Source organism: Acomys russatus, chromosome 22, assembly GCF_903995435.1.
Source record: "Acomys russatus chromosome 22, mAcoRus1.1, whole genome shotgun sequence".
NCBI classification, from domain to species: Eukaryota; Metazoa; Chordata; class Mammalia; order Rodentia; family Muridae; genus Acomys; species Acomys russatus.
The window spans coordinates 28,649,194-28,671,880 of record NC_067158.1 but is presented as its reverse complement, the minus strand read 5'-3'; the positions used below and the strand labels follow the sequence as shown (position 1 = coordinate 28,671,880).

General features: G+C 51.3%; 2 protein-coding genes across 7 annotated transcripts in view; both read right to left on the bottom strand.

The window, feature by feature from the left end:
- Window positions 1–13,407, bottom strand: part of C22H4orf50 (chromosome 22 C4orf50 homolog) — a 42,229-nt gene extending 28,822 nt beyond the window's left edge. The window contains exons 1-3 of the mRNA XM_051164993.1: window positions 12,349–13,407; window positions 6,861–6,999; window positions 3,350–3,904 (exon numbers count right to left, since the gene is read on the bottom strand). Coding sequence (XP_051020950.1) covers window positions 3,350–3,904; window positions 6,861–6,999; window positions 12,349–12,638 — 984 coding nt within the window. The 5' untranslated portion in view covers window positions 12,639–13,407. The remainder of the gene's footprint in view (window positions 1–3,349; window positions 3,905–6,860; window positions 7,000–12,348) is intronic.
- Window positions 13,408–17,785: 4,378 nt separating this feature from the next.
- The window catches only part of Jakmip1 (janus kinase and microtubule interacting protein 1), a 122,534-nt gene continuing 117,632 nt past the window's right edge, over window positions 17,786–22,687 (bottom strand). For 3 of the 6 annotated variants that reach the window (XM_051164725.1, XM_051164726.1, XM_051164729.1), the window contains 2 exons: window positions 19,196–19,240; window positions 17,786–18,216 (listed from right to left, as the gene is read on the bottom strand). In XM_051164725.1, the coding sequence (XP_051020682.1) occupies window positions 18,187–18,216; window positions 19,196–19,240 (75 nt within the window). In that variant the 3' untranslated portion in view covers window positions 17,786–18,186. Of the gene's footprint in view, window positions 18,217–19,195; window positions 19,272–22,687 lie in introns of all 6 variants that reach the window. The other 3 variants (XM_051164727.1, XM_051164728.1, XM_051164730.1) reach the window with 1 other exon arrangement.

The following is a 22,687-nucleotide window of genomic DNA, read 5'->3' as shown; positions in this document are numbered from 1 at the left end:
CTGGAGCATGTGACCTTCCCCACCTGCCTCAGTTCCCTCATCTGTAAAGTGAGGACTAATGATTCTGCCGCCTTCTCAGCTGGCTGCGGTGAACACAGCAGTGCCGGGTAAATGGCAGCTTTGCGAAAGGCTGTCTGCTGCAGACGCCCCTGAACATACTCACTCCACACCTCTGTCCCTCATAGCGGCACAGCCCCATGAAGATGGTCCCTATGACTGGAGCAAGTGGCTTCTTATGGTCTTTTCCTCACTGAGTGGCTCATTCATTGGGCATCACAGCCTGTGGGAATCAGTCCTACCTCATAATAAGGATGCTGAGGCACAGAAGTTTAGCAACCAGCACAAGACTGGCCAGTCTGGATCACTACTGCCCCCTAAGTGTGATCCTCTGCAGCTCCCTGTTGGAGAACCTTCCCCTGACTTCAGCACAGGACTCCCCCTTACTGAGCAGTGTTGCATGTCCCACAGGTTCCTAGCAGGAGCCTGTTTTTTCCTCTGCTCCACACAGCATAGGGACCACTGTTTATGGACAACTTAGGGGACTTGCAAGAGACATCTTTCAGCTTTGATAGTCAAAGCCCTATGCAAGATTCTGCTCCTTAGGGTGCAGAGCCTTCTGAAGAGAGAGTACACAACTGAGGTCATGGATGTTTGTGACCAATGACGGCTTTCCAGCTGAGGGCATAGATCCTACAGGATCCAGCCACTGAAAAGCCCCAATGAGCTACTAACTCTGCCATGATGGTCTTGGCGCTTCCTTGGTGTCAATGGCCAAATCACTTGCTCTCCCTGGGCACTTAGGTACTCCATCAGCTTTGTCGGAACAAACGAATGGGAGCCAGATCCCGCCGGGCACCTAGGAACCTGCTCTTCTTCTCAGAGAAGTGTTTTGAGGGAACAGTGAGTCCCAGCACTCGGCAAGATGGCAAGATGAGAGGATAAAGCCTCAGGCCAACCACCTAAAGGAGAGCACATTTACGGCAACCGCAGAAAAAGATTCTAAGTGACAAGTTCCATGTGCACATTGTTTATTTTCAGAATTACAAGGAGGCGATGTACACTTTGTTTTCCTCTTGGTGCCTGAGCGAGAAGCGCACAGGAGGGGCAGGTGGGAGATAACGCCGTGAGACTGCACAACAGAACACAGACAGCACCATTGGGAAGCTGGCCCAGGCAAGAGACACGCCAATATCTGGAGGACTTGAGCATTCCAGGATTCAACTAAAAGATACGTTTGAATTTTTAAATAAGCTACTCCCTTTGGTTTGTATTGTCTGTCTGTTTTTGTTTGAGGCAGAGTCTGAAACCGCCCAGTCTGGCCTCGAACTTGCTATGTAGCTTGAGCTCCTGATCTTCTTGCCTCTATCTCCCAAATGTTCCCTCTTCTCTAAGGGAACTGAGTTCACTCTAGTTTTCGGGGCACAGGGCTAATGCAGCTGGAGCCACCCACCCTAACTGACGCCATGTCTAATATGGACCAATTTCCAGGTCTGTCTCTCAACAGCTATGTGACACCAGGTAAGATACTACTGCCCTGAGCCCCAGGTTCCTCTCTGTAAAACAGAGATGCTGAGAGCAGCTGTCCCCACAGTTTGGGAAGGAAACCCTGAGTACATGTGGCACGTGGCAGGAAGACATTAAATGCACATGTTTACTCTTCCATAAAATAAAGAGGAAATAAATGTCCAGCTTCACCTCCCCAGCTTAAGAAATATACCCAAGTTTAAAAAGCTAGAATAAAGAAAGCAGAAAAAAACCAAAACTTGGTGGTTTCTCCCATGCAGCCCCTGGGCCCCCTGTGTGTTGCTGCCGCAGGGAATAGAGGCACAAAGCCCAGTGGATGATGAACCTGCCCTGAGAAGTTCACAGCCCAGGAGGGAAGAAAGTCGCTCACAGAGTAGGGGAGGAGTGAGTGCCCAGAGGAGCCCTATACTCTCACATGGCTTGCATGCTGTCAGGACGCAATCAGTGTCAAATACATGAACAGAGGGATGGACCATGAAGGGTATGAAGGGCAGCTGGCTTCCTGGCAACCAGCTGGATGAGTGGACAGGTGGGAAAGATACAGGTGAATGGGGGCACAAGGAAGCACAGGTGACAGCGGACAGATGGCTGCCGAGATGTTCTGTCCCCAGATTCGTGTGTTGAGATCTAATCACCAAGGCAACAATGTTGGGAGGTGATTAAATAGGAATAGACCCTCCCCTCACGGGTGGTATCACTCCCATTTAGGAGGCACACGACTGCCGTCCCAACCTGTGAGTGCTCAGCGGGTGCCTTGACCTTGGACTTTGTGTGAAAGACTAGACTAGTGTTGGGGTGGGGATCTTGCCATTGAGATGAAAGATCTGGGCAAAGCGACTGGAAGGATGAAGGATTCATTCTGTCTCTTCCTCTAGAGACTACAGTCCATGGTAGCAAGGAAGGCACCGGCCTGGGAGAAGCTTTGGAAAGAGTTTGGATCCTGCTCCCTCACAGCTCCAGCAGGTGGAAGCCTTGAGCTTGAACCTCAAGTCACCCCAGCAACCCACTCTCTCCACCCAGGTTCCCCCCCCCCCCCCCCACCCCCGCCTAGCCTGTCTCTAACCTTTCAACATTGTGACTCTAATGCTTTCATTACCAAGTTCACAATCAAGAACTGCATGACCGTTACCTTTACAACCTCATAGTGTTGTTACATCTCAGGTTTTGTGTTGGGCCACATGCATAGCTATCCCAGAGAAAACGCATTCCAAGGGGATCAGATTGAACAAGCCTGTCAGACATAATGGTTTCACTGCTGCCCCAAACAGGACCAGCACCCAGGAACAAGGGCTCCAACACAAGAGCCTGTCAGAGAGACACTGCACATTCAAGCCCTTAAGAGTGGGTGAGGGTGGCGCACACCTTTAATCCCAGCACTCAGGAGGCAGAGGCAGGTGGATCGCTGTGAGTTCGAGGCCAGCCTGGTCTACAAAGCGAGTCCAGGACAGCCAAGGCTACACAGAGAAACCCTGTCTCAACCCACCCCCCAAAAAGAGTGGGTGAGGGGAAGAACGGCAAATGCTGGCTGTGGGGGTACAGAACGTAGTTGGATATTGGAGTCTGGAAGTGCATGGACAAGCGGGCAGGAGTGGGTAGACACCAAATGACTGTCAGATGAGTAGGTGGCCACGTGAGTAGGGAGCCAAACGTATTGCAGGGCAGCGGTGATCTCGTGTGTAGGGATGGATGGTGGGGCCAGAGATTGAGTATGGTGATGGATGGACCGCTCTTTGATTCAGAGAAATGAAGAGAGAATGCTGTCATGGCTGGCTGGGAGTCAGAGGAAGACAAGCGGTCATTCTTGCCCTGAGTTCCGGCCACTTACCGGGCTACCATGCCCCAGCTGGGACCGCAAGCGCCGGTTTTCCTGGGCGAGCTCCTCCACCTGGCTGTGCAGGCCTATCTCCGATAGCGTCAGCCCATACACGCAGCAGCGCAGTTCCTCCAGCTGCTCCCGCAGCTGCCGCTCGGTGGCGCTGTGCTCCCGCAGCCTGCGCGCAGCCTCCGTCTGCTCCCTCTCCGCACGCTCCGCCCTGGCCCTCAGCGCGCTCAGCTCGCTCAGCTCTGCAGCCCCAGGGACGACCAGAGAAACGTCTAGAAGCTGTGGCCCGGAGCTGCTCGCACCGGGCAGTGGGTCCGCGACTTGCAGCTGTGCCAGCAGGAGACCTGCAGCGCGGCCTAGCCGCCGCACGTCGCGCTCCAGCCGCTGCACCTGCATCCGCAGAGCGCGTTCCTGCTCCCGCACCAGACCTAGCTGATGGCGCTGCACCCGCCCGCAACGCTCCAGGGTCGCCGCCTGCCGCGCCAGCGCCTCGTCCTTGCGCCGCAGCCGTTCCTGCAGCCGCCGCTGCCGTCGGGCCGCGCTCTCTGCCTCCTGCACCTAGGAGTTGGCGGTGATGGGGATGTCAGGGAGGCCCAGGCACGAGCCTTGCTCGCCTTGATTTCTCTTCCTAACATTCCCTTAATTTGTGAGTGGGGGTTATTTTGCATTAAAATGTTACACTGGGGAACCAAAGATGGCTTGAAGGATTTAAAGTCACTTGCCACCAAGCATGAAGACCCAAGGGGACCCGCACGTGGTGGAAGGAGAAAAGCCAGTCCCACAAGTTAAGACTCTAACCTCCACTGTGGCACATGTATGCGAACACACAAAATAAATAATAAACAAATTTTTAAATGTTATGCTGATCACTGAGTTTGAGGACACTACAGCCAAGAGTCGCCTTCCCTTCACCCTAGCCACAGGCCAGGATCTATATTTATAGTTCCCTAAGTCTGTGGAAGAACGTGCACTTGGTTGAATGGGCAAATACTCCCTGCAGAGGGTCTCCGGAATTACTCAGTGTGAACAGTCCACATGGATTTCCAAACTCCACAAAACTTTCCAGAATTTTAGTGGTGTGAGCTGCACAGGGGCCAGAAAGCCACAGCAGCTGTTCACAACTGTGAATGCCTCCCAACCCCCATTCCCTGCTGAAAATGGAGCTGCCATTAGCCCCACCACACATCAGAAATTACCTATATAATGAGACAGCTAAAATTCTCGCAGCCAGTTCTGAGGCACAGCAATGGGAGTGTCTGACTGTGGGGGTGGGAGTGGGGGTGGGGTCTTTTCTCTGTGCCTTTGGCCATCTGCCTAAGCAGGGAACATTTCTCTGTATCCCTACCACATACAGTGAGCTCGACTGGGGTGCACCACCACCCTGAAAAACCAAAGTCCTTGGTGTTCACAATCCATACAGGCAAACACTGCCTCTGAGATAAGCTTTTTCTCACCAGCTACATGCTACCCTCTGCTGCCAGGGGGCCTGCAGGGAAAGGAGCAGACAGCAAAAGAGAAAGGAAGTAGACCAGCTCAGGCTGGCTTGGTAGGGTAGTTTGTAGGGAATAAAAACTAGAGTTGAGTTTTCCGGATGGAAATTCTTCCCGGCTTTACGATGATGGGCATCATACTGGGTGCCTGTGTGGTTCTGGGCGCCTGGGGAAGCCATGACACCATGATAGGTGGGCCTTCAGCATCTCTCAGGATGACCAGAGCTCACTGCAGAAATGAGGCCTCTCTGCTTCCTGGGAATATGACCAGAGCAAAACTGCCATTTGTGACAGATCAGACACAAAAGACGTTGCCAAAAGCCTGTTCACACATCCCTGCAACACTGACTCCCACATTTCCAAAACCTCCACCAAAAATGTAAAGACTAGAGGTTAGGCTGGGGGCTGGACTGCAGCTGGACCACATGTGACCCTGGCCAAACCACTGAATCTGTAAATGGGCTTCTTGACGGGTCTTGTGTAACTCAAGACAGTAATGACAACGAGAAGCATGAGAAAAGGGCGTACAGCTCCCTGGGCTCCCCCAGCACCCCTTATCCCACTAATGCTCACATGTCACCCTTCCCCTTCATCTTCCATCACACTATAAGCATCTGCACTGCAGGACTGTCCCTGAACTCCCCTGGGGGAATCCCAGGTGTACAGAGAGCAAGGCTCAAAATAACCCTTACAGTGTCTCCTCAGAGAAACCACATGCCCTGATGCAGAGCCACAGCCTGTGCTTGTTATAAAGACTGCCCAGCATTACAAGGCTAAAGGCATGTGAACCAAGGAGCCAAGGTTAGAGGAAAGTGAGATTGCCACCTGGCTGACCCCCCTAGCACCTAAGGTCAGAGTGAGCTGAGCTGGACTCCTTCACTTCCCATACGCTTTTGTGTCAGTGAATACCATGCCTTGTACCCTGGCTGCCCGCCCCATGGCTGCCCACTGTCAGATACACACAGAACCATCGTATATGTCACACACAAACACACACACACACACACACACACACACACACACACACACACACACAGAGGCACACCTGAACAAGATCTGAGAAACAACACTCCCTTTAGTGCATGCCCCGCCTGTTCATACTGAGTCCGCATTCCCATGAATAGGCTGTACCCTGCGATCTCAAAACCCCTAAACTGTGCTGTAAAGAGCAATCCTTGAAGGCTGGAAGCCAGGTGCCGGCATATCATTGGGTACCTATTGTAGAGGTCCAGGTCCATCTGCTATTGCTTCCTCAATGTGGCCTGCATCACTTTGGCCCCTGGAAAGTTTCTTATGGCGCATAAGAAGGGCAGATGCAGATAACGTTATTAAGATGCCCACTTAGATGAGCAGTCTACACGTATCTACTCATTTGACTCATGCGGCCACCTGAGGGGTAGGTACCTTATGTTGCCATTCTACGTATGAGCAAACTGAGACCCAGTGAGGATGTGTCACCTGTCCAGCATCACAGTCAATTCAATGGCAGAGCCACGGTATGCCTCCATAATGTGCCCCTTAACTACTCCGCCTCCCTACTCCCCAAAGCTTAGCTGTCTTCTCTGGGCCTCCTAGTGGCAGCCCTACTGCTAGGAGGTTACCTCTGCAGTGACCCTCTGGGGTTCTCTCTGCACCTCCCTGCATACACACCTCTTTTCCTGGCCCTCCACGGCAGCATGTTGGTTCCCCTCATCCTCACACTTCAAATACCTTTCCCAGCATGCTCTAGGGAAGGTCTGTCCCCGATTCTCTCAAGTGTCTTTTCCCCATCCCATCCACAGGTACCCAAGTCCCTCCTCCACCCAAGACCATGGTCTTATCTTCCCTCTGTCCCCACCTGGATGCAGTGATTTGAAGACAGAGACCTGCTTTGACCACCTCCTGTCCTCAGGGACCCCAGGGCATGAGTAAGGTTTCGACACCCATGCTTCCCCCAGGAGGCCTGAAAGACAGGCAGAGAGAAGTGTGACAGGGAAACTGGGGCCTAGGGGGACCAGGCGAGGGGAAGTAGAAGGGACACAAACCCGGCTGACCAGTTGCCCCTGCAGTGCTTGCAGCTGCTCCTGGGCGTAGAGTGAGGCGCTTCTTTCCTGGACCACTCGGGCACTCAGCTGTTCCACCTTTGAGAGAAGCTGCCTCTCTGACAGCTCCAGTTCCTGGACCCTGCAGGACCAGAAGCAGGAGACACTCACTCAGGGTGAAAAGCTCAGTGTCAGAGCAATCCTACCATCACCTCCCCATCATCTGGCCTGGCTGCTGGCCTAAGGGTTTCATTGTAAAAAGCTCACATGCGTCATCAACTCAGGCTCTCACTCTGTAGCCCAGACTGGCCTCAAACTCATAGTCAGTCTCCTCCCACCTCCCCAGTACTTGGATGACAGGAGTGAGCCACCATCCCAGCCATGCCTATCTTACTAGAGAGTCTCTGCTCTACCTCAGAGACATCACTTGCAGGGCTGGGAAGATAGCTCAGTGGGTAGAGCACTTGTTCAGTGAGCCTGAAGTTCTCAGTTCAAATCCCCAGCGCCCACATAAAAGCCACGCCTGTAACTCCACCACTCGGGGACAGAGTCAACCTGTCTAGTCAAAATGTAAGCTGCCAGGCAATATGGCGGAGAGTAATGAAGATACTCTCATGTTCTACGTAGACCTCTCCATGGATGCGGATGGATGTTGCACAGATATCCATACTACATATGTGAGTGTATACACACAACAGTGTCACTTGCCACAGAATTCAGTCTTAAGAGTTTCTCAGCCCTATAGGAAGACCAAGAGACACTGAGTGGAGGCTGATCAGCCAAGACTTTTCTCTGCACTATCAGACCAATGCTCACTACATAAGCTGCCTCCAGGTAATATAGTTCACACAGGAGAAAAAAAAGAAATCTGAGAAGTGGATTACCAGGGTAACACAGATTTGTGGATTCCAGGCTGACTGTTAACCCTAATCACTGTTACCTACCATTTTGGCTCCAAATTTATGCATGTCTGCTAAGGAAATGAGTGAGAGTCAAAAGAAGGTTTCTGGATTAAAACAAAAACAAAAACCCCAAGGTCATGTCAGTGTATATAGCACTTGAGATGCTGGGAGCTACCTAAGGGACTGATACGGGGAGCAGCCATGCAAGCAGAGGCTATGCCTAACTGGGAGGGGACACACCAGGACTGCCAATAGAGGAGATGACATGCGCTGGATGGTGATGACACTTGAAGGGGAAGTCAGAGCAATGCTCCCACTAGCCAGAGGAACCACCAGCCTAGAAGTTTCTTTCTCCGGTTTGGTACTAACCTTGCTTCCATGCTGGGGAACAATGACCTTAGATGTCCCCTCTATCTATTACCTTTACACATGCTTTATCCTTCACCCAAGACCAACAGGTGACCCCCTCCTCCATCTCAGACCTTTATCTGCTGGGAGGGGCAGGCTCTGCTCCCTGCCTCTGTCTTTACCAGCCATGGGAGTATAACTGGGTTAGCTCACCACTATAACCCTCGGATTTTCATCTGTAAGATACAGGCACCTGACAGCTGTGCTTTGCTCACAGAGCTTTTTTGAGATAAAAAAGAACGACAGTCTTAGTAGTCAAAACACAACTACGTTTCCTCTCCGTGGGAAGGTCCTTTGATCCCTTGTGAAGAAGTCCTTTCAAACTATTCAGTCAGGAGGCAGAACTGGCACCTTATCCCTGTTTTGGGGATATTTTTGAGAGATGAAAAGGAAAAGTATGACACTCCCTTTATTTTGGGGATCAACTTGTGCCCTGAGCACAGGAGACAGCCTGCTTCTGACACAAGCAAGAGATCAGCTTAGTGCAGTGGCCCTACCTGTGGCTCAAGATACACTGAGCTCCTAATCGCAACAGGAAGGACAGCACCCTTCACTGCACAGAGGCTACAGGGCAGGCTAGTCGGTGAGAGGAGATGGCTCCTGACACACCACGTGGTCTCTAGCTAGTCAGAAGAAGGTCTGGGTGGAGCTAACTGTGGGAATGAAAGCTGCAGAACCACTAAGGCATCATGCTTGCTGCAGCTCAGAGATGGGCTGAGAGCAGAAGAGGGGTGCTCAGCGGAGGACCAAGGATCAAGCAGCTAGGAGTCAGAGTCCCAAAGATGTCTGGAGAGGGTGTGACCCTGCTGATGTCTTAAGCTAAGCCTGAATCCTAATTCCAGCCTCTAGTGTTGTTAATCACCCCAGCCCGGGTTCCTGATGTTTGAGAGTGTTTGTTTGTCTTAGAAACAGTATGTGAGTGCAAATGCATGCATGTGTCGAGGCCAAAGGTAGATATGGGATGTCTTCCTCAACCACCCTCTACTTTTTATTTATTTATTTTGTGACAGAGCCTCTCACTGAACCCGAAACTCACTGGTTGTGTAGGCTGGCCTATGAGCTCTGCTGGTCTCCCATCTCTGACTTACAGCACTGTGGTCACAGGTGTGTACCACCCCTGGCTTTTGCTTGGGTGTGAAGAATGTAAACTCAGGTCCTAGTGCTTGTACAATAGGCACTTTATAGACTAAGCCATCCCTTTAATCCCATCTCTTCAGGCTGTTTTTAAGCCACCACGTTTCATGGATGTATTCCTATAATCTCACACTCTAGAGGGAAAGGCAAAAGGCCCCCCATTGCTACACAGTGAGTCTGAGGCCGGTATGTGAAATCCTGTCTCCAATCCCACCACCACTACTCCCAAGAAAAGGGACCAGGTTTGAGCCATTTGTCACAGCAGCCACAGGAAACCCATACACTCAGGACCATGAAATGGGCAAAGAATGAGGTTTTTCTAACTAATCACATGAGGCTTGTCCTGGTGACACACAGAGGGTGCTGTGAATCCAGGAGGCTCTGCCGTGAATACAGGGGCCCACAGTGGCCACAGGCTAGACTCCTGGGCACCTGGAATCAGTCCCTACTGCTCTAAAGGGTGCAGAGGAAGCCACACAACATCCCTGGCCTTGGCATCTCCTGCATAAAACAGACAGAATCCTCACTGTCCAGCATTTGCTGAGCAGGCAGGGCTGACTCAGAGCTAGGGAGTGACAAGCGCCCAGTGTGGCTTTGCTTTATTTAGGTCAGAACTGACTGTGAACCAAGGTCTGGTGAGACAGAAGTGGGCTTTTTTTTTTTTTTTTTTTTTTTTCCTCCTTTCCACTTTCTAACAATTTGGTCATGTCATTTTTATATTTTATCCTTTTGTTTTGTTTTGTTTTTTTTCGAGACAAGGTTTCTCAGCATGGCCTTGGCTATCCTGGACCTGTTCTTCCCTTCCCTTTCCTTCCCTTCCCTTCCCTTCCCTTCCCTTCCCTTGCTCTTCAAGGCCAGGCTGGCCTTGAACTCACATCTATCAGCCCACCTCTGCCTCTGGAATGCTGGGATTAAAGGCATGCACCACCTTGCCTGGCTTATTTTATCTGTTTTTAATTAGTTAATTAACTTAATTTTTTTTTTTGAGACAAGAGCTGACTCTGTAGCCCAGGCTGGCCCATGACTCACAGGGATCCTCTTGGCTTGGGCTCCTAATTGCTGGGATTCCAGGCATGCACCTCCATGCTGAGTTCTGTATTATTTCCATAATTAAAAAAAAAAAAAAAAAAAACCTTTGGCAGGTTAACACTTTTAATTTTAAAATTTTATTTTACTTTTAAAAATTTTTTAGAGACTAGGTAACAGCCTCAGATGTCATTCCTCAGGCACCATTTACCTCATTTTCTATTTATTTATTTTGTTGGGGGGCAGGTAGTGCATGTATGGAGGTCAGGTGACAATTTTACAGGTGTTGGTTCTGTCCTTCCATTATAAGGGTCCCAAGAATTGAACTCACATCATCAGGGTTAACAGCAAGCACCTTAATTCACTAAACCATCTCACTAGCCCTGCACATTAACTCTGTGGCTGCAGCAAGTCCAGTGTGCACTCCCAGGCACTCAGTTTTCTAGTGGACCATACCCACCAGGAAGTCAGCATCCGCATCCCTAGTGGGCCAACCGTACTTCTGCTCTTTGGGCCTCTGACCCTATAATGTATGCTTTTAGCCTCAGTTACCCCATCTGAAAAGGGGGAAATAACATTCTATACATTACAGGCCTCAAGTGAGTCAAAGTGGGGCCAGAGTGGAGGCCAGAGTGGTCCTTTCTCTCCTCCAGTCCTGCCACAGATTCTATCTCCCTATTCACTGGCCCTTTTCTGTAAGATATGCACCATATCTTCAAGGACAACAGTGGATATGGCTTCACCCTGGGCTCCGGCTGCAGAGGTGCCTCTGCCAAGGTGTCCTGCCTCACCGTGGGTCCAAATCAATGAATAGGTCCACAACACTGAAGCCTCTACGAGCCAAGATGAACCTGTAAGCCCCTCATTAATTACTTCAGTATTCCATCACAGTGACAGAAAAAATAACTAATGTACAAAGTCTCAAGAAACTCCCAGGGACTCCATCACCCCTCTTCCTGCCTACCGTGAGGTGAATGGCATTCCTCTACCACAGCCACCCTCTATTCACAGGTCTGTAGCAATAGAGCCAGATGACCCTGGAAACCTCCAAGACAGTGGGCCAAAATCAGTCCCTCCTCTTGAGAAGGAGAAAAGGAGAGAGGGAGGAGGGAGGAGAGAGGGAGGGAGGGAGGGAGGGAGGAAAGGAGAGAGGGAGGGAGGGAAGAAGTACAGAAGGAGAAGCAAAGCACTGAGAATAGATGCTAGGGTGTGACTGGGCAGAACAGAGTTGCTCTAGGCTGTGCAAGGCCTTGAGTTCCATCCCCAGCACACTAAAGGAACGGAAGACAGGAAGAGGAGGCGAGGCCAGTAGAAGAGAGGAAAATGAGGGAGATTATGGGAGAAAGGGGAGGGAGGTGCCATTGGGAAAAAGCCAAAACAGACGGGGTTTGGAAGAAGACCTAGGCTCAAATGGCCATCCTGAGTCTGCGTTGACTCCACCATGCAGCAAAGCCCACCCCAGAGGCTCATCAGAGATAAACAACTGTGAGGTCCCCTGTACCAAGATGACAGCGAACCGGGGAGGCCAGACAGAGATGACAAACAGCTAGGTCAGCAACTCTGGGGCCACTTCTGGCCCTGGAGCTAGGGGACTACCCAGGGGAAACATGCGACCAGGGTTTGGACCAAGCCCTGCAACAGAAGTTAGGCCCACAAAGAAGAGAGGCACACATCATCTGGGCATGGCCCCAAGAGAGTGGAGGTGAGAGAAAGATGTCACGCTTCTCTCTTCCTCCCTCACTGCCAGTGTTTTCCCATCGACTGGACCCAGCAGATGGTGATCGAGCCCAGTGGATGGCTAGCACAGAGTAGGACGTGTCAGGAGAAGTGAGGGCAAATGACCACCTGAGGCTGGTTCTGTACTTCTGGTGAGCCTGGGACCTCAGCTGGAGACAGGGTTCAAAGGACCGCCATGGTGTAAAGGGAATTCATCAATGCCCCTCCTACACACACACACACACACACACACACACACACACACACACACACACACACGAGAGTGCTCACAGGGTTAGACCCACCTGTTCCTCAGCCCCGACTCCGATATCACATACTTGTCCACAGCTGCCAACAGCTTCTGCTCTGAGGATTCCAGCTGCTCCCTGAGCAGCCCTGTGTCCAAGTCCGGGCTGCTAGCTGCTTCTGGGAGGCACCCCTGCTCCTCCTCCTTGTCACTCTCCTCCACATCTCGGAACACCCAGCACGTGTTGATCTTCAGATCCACATTTATCACATCGGAGCCGTCGCTGCTGGGAGCCCTGATGACGTAGCTGAAGCTTTTCTCAGTCTGTCCCTGGGCTGCCGGCTCCATCCCAGAAACATTTCACTGGCCCAGGCTTAATTAAAAACTGGCTGAGTCTACAACAAGGACTTTCTGGAAATTCTGAAGTGGCTACTGTGCCTTTGGATTGTCCCAGGAAAATGTCCTTTGGGGGAGAACAAGGACAGGTGGATTATTCATGAGTGGGTAGCTCGGGTTTCATCCATGCAAACGTCATGCAATACGAATGAGCATCTCGTTTTACAAGCTGGTGTGCTAGGACACGCCAAAGCTAGAATGAGGCTCAGACCAGTCACCTGGAATTAAATGCTTAGCAACGCACACAAAGAAGAGAGGGAAGCCTTCCAGGGAGGACCACCAGCCACAGGTTCTCCAAAGCAACCAAGGCTCACTCCCAGTGAGGTCCCTTGCCACTGTCTGAGTTCATCACACACTTACCAAGGACCTAGAATCTGTCAGGCAGAGAAGATGAGAAATCAATGCCGTACCAAGAGGTCTCTCACACCTACCTAGTCTAGTTGTCCTGGTGACCCTGTGAGGTAGGCACCACCATGACTATTTTAGAGATGGTAAAACTGAGAGGCCTCAGAAGGTGGAAGAGCTTGTCCAGACCCTAGAGATGGGAAGGAACAGGCAGGTCTGACTCCACGCCTGAGAATGCATGTTCTAGCCCAGGAGCTGTGGGATCAAGTGTGGAGTGAAACTGGCCTCAGGGCAGCAGAAAACAAGTCCCCGGGAGCTCAGGGTTGGGGAAGGGATTCAGAGGATGGGAGAAGCAGGCATGGCAGGCAGCAGCAGGCAGATACAAACAGAGGTCCCTGGAGCAGGGGCAAGCCTCAAGCCACAGCCAGTAGGATAGGAGTGGCTGGCCACATGGCACACAGAAAGGGCCACAGTCGTACAGATTCCTTGGGGTTACAGTGAGCACAGGGCAGTCATGGCCATTCAGAGGCAAGGAGGTGGCTGGTCCAAGGTGACATCAAGGGGTCTACAGGGGTAAGGGCCTGAGGCCTTCAGCCACACCAGAGGCCAGGAGTAGACAGGGAGGTAAAAGGTTTGAATTATGAAAATAAGAGGCTTGCTTCTTCAGAAAATAATGGAAGAGGTTTACTCCCATTTCTTAGTGCATTTTCCTCAGAGCACTCAGATGTGTTCATTTCTGAAGTAGTGCCTCTTGGGACCGGAAGGAAACTTTATCTCCCCTCTCTCCACCTCTGCACACAGCTGTACATCCAATCCCTTGCCATTTGCCAGCCTTTCTCTGTACTATTGCCTCTTGCTATAAGAAACATTTATTGTAACCCTTTATATAAATGAAACCAGGGGGTTACTCAGCTTCCCAGTGGGTGAACTTGGAGAGAGCCATCCATAGAAAGAAGTAGCCATGGTCTTAGGCCCAATGGACATAGCTGGAAATCATGTGTACCCCATCCCGAACATCCTGTCTGCACCCCTCTGGGTTGCTTTAGGATGTATGTCACATTGGTTTCATGCTCTTCAACAATGCAGTCAGCGGCTCTCTTTTCTACCTTTGTAGAGGCTGAGTTCGCTACAGTGGGTGTCTAGGGATGCAGGGGCGGGGTGGGGCATGTGAAGAGCCGCAGCGGAGTTAAGGCACGCAGGATTGGCACCATGAAACCCTGGCCTTAAAGGAACAGGAAGACCAACTCAGATCGAGGATGCTGGGCCTGACTCCTTGGGTTTGAATCCTGTCTCAGGTACGTATCTAGACAAATTACTGAGCATCTCACAAATGGATCTCCGGACACTGTTCAGAGTACAGGCACCTGCATCCAGTGAAGGAGTGCATGAATAGACTCACACAGCCTGCTCAGAGAGGCCAGCACATCTTCAGGATAAATACTGGCTGGATGAGACCAGCACAGTACCGCTTCCTGGTACGCATTCTCAGCTGTCTGGGCTGTGACCAGGCCTTGTTGCTTAGCTGCGGCAGGGTACTAGGCAAATAGCCAGCACCTTGCAAAACGACACCACACACAGTAAACAATTCTTCCCCTCAGTCCCCAAATACCTGGCATGTGAGCTCCAGAACCACGGGCCACAAGATGCCACCTGGCATGGGAAGATGGCTGTCAGCTGAAGGCATCAGCAACCAAGAGATAGGTTCCCAAAAGACAGCCCTCCCTGCCCACAGCAGGCACAGTTACAACAGCTGGCGCTTCTGGGTGAATCACCCAGGCTTAGGGGGAAAGGGGAGAGTGGAGTGGGAAGACTGGAAAGAGCAATGAATGCTGGGTAGAGACCTGAGCCTCTGGTCCCCATTTTTCCATGAGGAACAGGCCTTGCTAAGGACAGGAAGCAATGCCTTAGGAGACATGACAGAGATGGCCACAGAAAGGACACAGGCCATGACTGCAGCACCCATCTTAAAACCTCAGCCCTGAGATGAAAGTATAGGGAGGACGAGGGGCAGGTTCAGCCCTGGAGACCCAGCTCCTTCTAACAGAGCAGGGCTCTGGACGCTTGAGCTGGGCTCTGAAGGAACCCCTAAGAGTTGTTTTGTTTTGTTTGACAATTTTGTAGAGGAAAAGGACATCAAAGTGCCTGGTTTGGGGTCTTCTGCTCCATCATAGGAATCCCTTAACAAGCAGAGATTAAACATGAGAAATAAAAAAAGCCAACCCACTTGTATGGTACTACGAGCGCTGGGGGCTGGGGTGAGCAGATCCTGGAAGCAACCTGGCTAGGGAATCCAGAGAAAAGAGGGGCCAAAAAACCCTGACCTTTGGGAAGAAAGACAAGAGGGAAGCAGCATACCAGAGCACCGCTGTCCCTGCCCATCCAGGGTAGGAAGCAACTTGGAGGGTCTCAGGCCAGGTAGATTCCATGTAGAGCTAAGCTGGGATACAGAGCCAGCCTTCTGCACAGCACATGGGTGGGGGTGGGACTCTCCACTGTGCTCAGCAGGAACACTTGAGTGAAAACTTCCCTGCGACAAGCTATAGACATAAAGCGAAGAGGACCTGGTAGGACACAGGTTTTATAGCCTTAGTGGCATCCTCTACTTTCACGCTGAAGGCCCACGGTCCTCAGCTCATCTGGCCACAATCTGGCCCCAGCCTGGCCCTCCCTGTTTAGCCTCCCACAGGCTGCAGGAATGGTAGAATAGCCCTTATTCCTCAGCTCCCCTGTCCTGTTCAAGACTGCATGACACTGTCTTAGAGGACTGGCGTACAGAAGTGGAATGTTGTGTTTGAAGACCTCTCAGGGTGAGCTATGCGCCTCAACCTCTCAGTGGGTCTGGGAGGAGGACCAAAGAAAACTCCACCCACCCTCCTGACTACATAAGAACGTAGCCTTGGCCTTGGAGGTTGACTCTGTAGCTCCACTCCCCTGGTAACCATATAGATGTTAACTGGTGGCGAGAGCCCTGAGACTGTGCCTCCCTGGACCCAGGGCATCTATGGTACCATTGCATCACTGTGGTTTCCTGAGGCGGAGCTCTTAGCCAGGCTTATTCCTAGTGGGGACTCTGGGACCAATGCATAAGATAGTGACAAGGAATTCTGGGTCTTGGCAGGGACTGGGACAGCTTGCACACCTGTCTATGTAAGCTGCATTCTCTCAGGCCTCAGTGGCTTCCTAGGGGTTGACGGGGGGGGGGGGGCACTGGCCCCTGCTGAGCAGCACTCTATTAAGAACTCAGATGTGTGCTCCTGAGTCACCTTTGGGATGTCAGACGGCCTGTGGGATGATGCGGGTCCATCCATCTTGCTGTGATCACAGAAGCTCTTCCATGAGGCATGACCTAGGATCTGTCAGTTGTGTTCCTCAGAGTCGTAAGAACATGGCTTGTCTGCAGCAAGGACATGGCTGAGCTGGGAGTGCCCAGACGGGCCTGACTGCAGAGCTAAGGCCACTGTCATATAAGGTGTTGAGTGAAAAAGCCAAGCAGACAGGGAGGCTGCCCTCTCCCTCACAGTAGATACGGGCAGAAGGCATAAGGACCACACTCCAGCACAGCTCGCAGGGGTTCTAGACAGATGGCTACAGGGACAGAGTGGTGGACTTCTCCATGACACTCTGGGGTGCCGGCCCCCCTGGGATACCTGTCTACAAAAGGCAGTTGAATAGCGTCCCCACTGTGTCTCCTACCAGAGAGAGCAGGCCTGCTTTCCATTTTGCCTGACTGGTCCCCAGACTGCTGCTATCAAAGACTCAAATGTCTCTGTTGTCAAAGGCAGGTTCCTTGGAATTTAATTAAGCTAGTGGGCATTGGTAAGTCGCAGAGGCTGGGCTTGTGGGTCATAGGTGTTGGGGAACTCAGATTTCAGCAGAGAATCAACACTTCTCCGCCATCTTGGAGTGTTTGCTTCAAGCTTGAGAATTCAAATCTTCTGGAAGGACCTCCTGTCTAGACAGCCCCGCTTTCGCACCCGAGCACTGTCTTTGCTTCTCTGTCTTTGGATCTGGCCCTCCCTACAGTGTCAGGTCCTTGCTTTGTGGTTCCCTCGAGGGACCTGATCTAAACTCCAGTCTTCTCTGCTTGCTTCCAGGAAGTCACGGTGTCACCCACTTGGTCATCCGTCTTGCTGCCACCATGTCACATATCCCAACTCATCACAAGCTTCTCCACACAGACTCAGCATCCTGTCCTTTTGTCACTCTGTCAATCTGATGGCTAACATTCTCCCTGCCTGCCCCAGGTGTGGAAGAGTATAGCCACACAGGCAGGTACCTTTTGGAGGTGACCTGCCCTACCTGCCCTAGATTGACAGGTACATCCCAAAGTCATGTCTCAAGCAATGTCCCTTGGAAATCTAGTTCCCAGTGAACTTAGGGTGCACCACCTGTATCCTACCCCTTGTGCTCTGAGGAGGCTCCAACACCTAAGGGGATGACTCAGCTCTCTACTGAGGATCGTGGGCAGAGAAGGCTCTATGGTAAAGGGGTGCCCCAGTCTCAGCCATCACAACACAGAGCCTCTGGATGCTGCTCTGCCAGCTCAAGCTCCTTTTTAGGGTGCCCCTACAAATTTAAACAGACAGCTTATGTCAGCTCTCTCACTCCTCACTCCTCCCTGGTCTGAGGCATGGCCACAGGGTCTCCACACTTGGCAACTCCCATTCTCTCTTGCTGGCCACCAGCTACAAGTCCAACTGTGCATGGAGTCAGAGGTTTTGTTGGTTGCTCTGGCAGACAGACTCCTAAATAACACACCTTGTCCCTGGAGATTTATGTACACAGGGCAGAGGGAGTGTCTATATCCATCTAGGCACATAGAGTGCCTTCAGGGAGGCACACAGCATGGGGACAGGGCTTGGGCCTATCCCCCAAGGCAACAGCTCTCATGCCCTGGGTTTCCGCTAATTGCACTTAAATTCCTGCCATCCAGATCCACTTTAGCCTTTGGCTCTTGAAGATGTCACAGTGGGGACACTGGGGAGGCTTGCCATTGTCCTGCAGAGTTCCACAGTAGAGGTGGGCCAGGTCCCCAGGCCTCCCCCTTTAAATGACTATCAAACGTGCATAAGTTCTGTGTTCAGGCTCCGGACTTTGAATAGCTTTGTTGCACTGTTGGATTTTGGTTCGAGTGAGGATGGGGCACCACGGGGACTCAGGTGATTCCAAAAGTTCTTTGTATAGCCTGGAAGATTAAGAAAAAAAATTGAAGTGAAACAAAAATCAAGTGTTAAGAAGAGTAGGGGGGCCTGGGATGCTGACCTTTCTTGATAGCTGCCCAGAGACCCTCTAACCCTAGATCTCCCTCAACAGGGTATGGTGTAATTTGTCTCCCAGGCCTCAGGACAGCCTTGTATTCTCTCTACATACAATAGCTAGTCACCATGTGACTGGTCATATCCCAGACACTAGGGAATAGAGGGTAGCCAACCTAAGCCCTTGTGGGCTAGTGTCAGCATCAAGGACATTCCTAAAGACACTGGGTGGACCATCTAAGGATCTAGTGAGCCTCAGGGGCACCATGGATCCTCAGGCTGGTTTGGTTTCAGGGTCAAGACTCCAAAATTCAGAGGTCCTGGCAGATAACAGCCTAAGGATGGGCACTCCGCACTGGGGGAGTGTGGAAACTCAGGCACGAGGGGCCAGTGGCTAGGGCAGGACCAGATTCTGGGATGCATTTGCTCTTTGGGTCTCTGATATAGTTTTGCATCATCATTGGGCATGCTGCTTGAGATACAGAGGTAGGGAGCCAGACACTGATGGCTCCTGTATGCTGTGCAGTCATATCAGGGACCTGGCCTCATGAGCCACCTGGCCTCTCAACCTGCTGCTCCTTGACCCTTTGCTTTGGACCAGACAGGAGACGTGCACATGGCAACAGAGCAGGAACTACGCCAGACTGGAGAGAGCTTTGGGAGTGAGATGTAAATTCTGTGGATGAAATAGATGCCAAGGGGCCTCTCTTTCTCAGTAATCCCCACCATGTGCCTCTACAGTAGGACCCCAGAGACCCAAGGGCCACATATCCCCCCAAGGAGCTGAAGTGGAAGAACTCAGTATCCTTCCAGGCACCTCGTCTCCCAAGAAGCACCACAGCGGGAGTGGAGTCAACCTCCTCTCTCAACCAGCTTTGCATCTGCCAGTGGGAAGAAAAGGATACACACCCGAGTTCTCGGCGCCCGGGAGTCGTCAAGGCCACAGAATGAATGCTAGTGAGAAAAACAAAAAAAGGAACAAAAACTATAACATAAGGCCAAAAGAAAACGAGGAAAAGAAAAGAAAAGAAAAGACAAAAAAAAAAAAAAAAAAAAAGTGAGAGATGTGGTATGGAATTCAGCGACAGCATCTTACAAGAATTACGACATTAGGGGGCAGCAGAGAGAGGGGCGGAGGGCAGCCCCACCCCCACCCCCCCCCCCCCCCCCCCCGCAGGTGCCGGTTGCTCCCTCCTGCCTTAGGTGCTCAGTGGGCTATCCCTACAGATTTCTCAGGTGTCCCTCCAGCCCAGGCTGCCATATGCAAAGACTTTGAGGGATAAAGGTAAGGCTGCACAGGGCATCACAAGCGAAAGGCCTGCCCAAGCAAGGCCATGGCTGTGCTTTACCAGTATATGTTATGGTGGGCAGCAACAAAGGAGGCACCCAGGCCAGCCTGGGGACCTGGGGACTGTCTGTCTCTATGTCCCTTGCAAGAGATTTTTTTTTTAACATTTAAAAACTTATGTGCCTTTTACCAGTCAATTTTAGAAAAACACTATTGGAAAAATAACGTTACAAAAACAGAAAAGATGCATCAGTTAGTTCTTAATTTATCTCTGATTTGCCCTGTTCAAGCAAACTCACTTGTTTTCAGAGGACACTTATATGACCATTACCTAGGAATTTTAAAAATAATTCCCACCAAACACAGTCACAGTTTCCTATGTTGTTTGTAGAAAAAAGTGAAAATCCAAATAACTCTTTCTTCTGTCAAATCTCTAGGACCAACCTCTATAAGGGGTCACTGTAATCCCAGAGCCCTTCATGTTCCACATGGGGAAACTGAGGCTCAGGAGGAGGGGGAGGGCTTGGTGAAACCACCCAGTGGATTAGTAGTGAGATTCTGGCCATGGAAGGAGAGATCATGAGCAAGCCACAATTGATAGGACCAGAGTTTCCCATGGCTACAGGTCAGGAGTGACCTGGAGGACCTACAGGTGACAGGCCTGGTCGGCATCCCTAGCTATATCGCCCACCAGCAATCCACCAGTCAGGCCAGTGTCTCCTGCTGCATATATGGCCTGTGTTATATCCTCCTGAGAAGATGGGAGCAGAGCGGTCCACAAATCAGCTCTGAGAGAGTCTGAGAGGCCAGGAAAGCAATCTAAGTGATAGCAAGGTGCTTCCTCATGGAGGCAGAGCCAGTGTAGCTCACCAGCCTGCTTCCTCGCATTATTATATGTGTATGTGGACATGTGTTTGTGTGTGAGTGTGTGCAGGTGTGCATGCATGTTTGTAGGGCAGAGTGTGCTCAAGTTTCATTCCTTAGGCACTGTCCTCTGGTTCGTTCTCCTCCTCCTCCTCCTCCTCTTCCTCCTCCTCCTCTTCCTCCTCCTCCTCTTCCTCCTCCTCCTCTTCTTCCTCCTCCTCCTCTTCCTCCTCCTCCTCTTCCTCCTCCTCCTCTTCCTTTTCCTCCTCCTTCTCCTCTTCCTCCTCCTCCTCTTCCTCCTCTTCCTCTTCTTCCTCCCCCTCCTCTTCCTCCTCCTCTTCCTCCCCCTCCTCCTCTTCCTCCTCCTCTTCCTCCTCTTCTTCCTCTTCCTCCTCCTCTTCTTCTTCTTCTTCTTCTTCTCCTCCTCCTCCTCCTCCTTCACCAAATCTCATTATAGATGGTTATGAGCCATCATGTAGTTGCTGGGAATTGAACTTGGGACCTTTGAAAGAGCAGCCAATGCACTTAACCTTGGAGCCATCTCTCCCACGCCTGTCCTCTGGTCCTTTGAGCTGGGATCTCGTACTGGTCTAGAACTCACCAGTTAGGCCAAACTATCAGACCAAACCAGTGATTCCCCTAACTGCCTGCCTCCACTTCCCCAGCACTTGGTTTATAACTGCACCACCACACCTAGCTGTTCTGGTGTGACTTGTGGGCATCAAGCATAGGTCCTCATGTTTGCAAAGCGAACACTTTACTGACTGAGCCATCCCCCAACCTCTCATTTTGAATATTTAAATGGGCAAAAGCCCCTGTGGCCATGTTTGCACCAGTTGTCATATCCGGCTGTGATCCAACAAGGTGCCTACGGATGGAAAGGCAGGCAGAGTTCATATTCCTCGCCCTTCCCCCAGGCCCACTAATAGAGTCAAAGCGCCTCATTCTCACAGCAGTAAGAAGTCATCCCCAACTCCACCAACTTACACCCCCAGCATCTCAGGCTATCCTGAGCCCAGCCACAGAGCCAAATTGTTCACAGTGGAATCAACCTGACGTGCCCCCTAGAGGGTTGAGGAACACTGGGCACCTGCCAGATGGGGACCCTAGGATCTAGGACAGCCTCACAAAGCACTCCTCAGAAGGGAACTGATGAAAGAGAACCCAGCTCCCCTCTGCTGCTCCCTGGACATGGATCTCTGGCGCCCCCTGCAGACTCAGCCAACTATGCACGCAGGAACTCTATACAGGACGAGACTGGTGATTGTCATGTTTAAATTTAGCTTCTCAGGGAGGAAGGAGAGAATACACCTGCCCCACACGGAGCATCAAGGGGTATTCTTTCTCTTTCTCTCCCCCACAAATGGGAATATGACAGCCACCAGGAAGGGTGCCCCACTTACGAAGAGCCCTAAACACTGCTGTCCAGTGACTTCTAAGGACTTGTCCTGCTGTCCCTGGAGAGTCCAGTTCCTTTCTCACAAACCAGCCTGGCCTGTTTCAGCCTGGAAGTGGTCTTTCTCTTTCTTTCTTGGCTTTCCCACATCCTCCTTTAGGATTCAGATAGGGTCATCTCAGGCCCACTAGCCTCATAACCCCCCAAAGCAGGCTGGGTCAGAAGGCCTACACCCGTCTCCACAGGTGTCCTCACCACCCCACAGATGTAAGGTCGCTCTTACTGCCTTGGTCTGTGACACAAGCTATGCAATTATGACTTCTCCATGGACTTGTCTAAGGCCACCCCACTCTCTGTGTTGGAGGAAGAGATGTGTGAAATTCCATCCTGGTCCTCAAGGGATACATAGGAACAGGCGCCTTCACAGGAAGTAGCAACCGTCTCAGTAAAGCCGCCTTGCCTGTGTGGTCCTGAGCTAACCTCAAGGTCTGCCTAGGGCAGCAACACAGGGTAGCTACCATCTCCCATTCAGTGAAGGGCACAAATGCTTGTCTCTGGCTTCCTCCCTTCCTGAATAGTGACCTGTAAATTTCCACTCTTGTGGATGCTTTCCAATATCTTAAGAAAGGATTAATTTTTTTTTAAAGTCTTACCTTGCATCCCAGGCTGGCATTGAGCTTGCAATCCTCCTAACTCTGCCTTCTATTGGGATTGGGATTGCAGGTGTACCCCACAACCATGCCCAGGTTCAAAAGGATCAATTTTCACATTTTTCAGTTCTTAGCAAAAAGAATTTGTCTAAAGCAACTTACTCTACCATTTCCCAAAGTTAAACTGTCTAGGACTAGTTGTT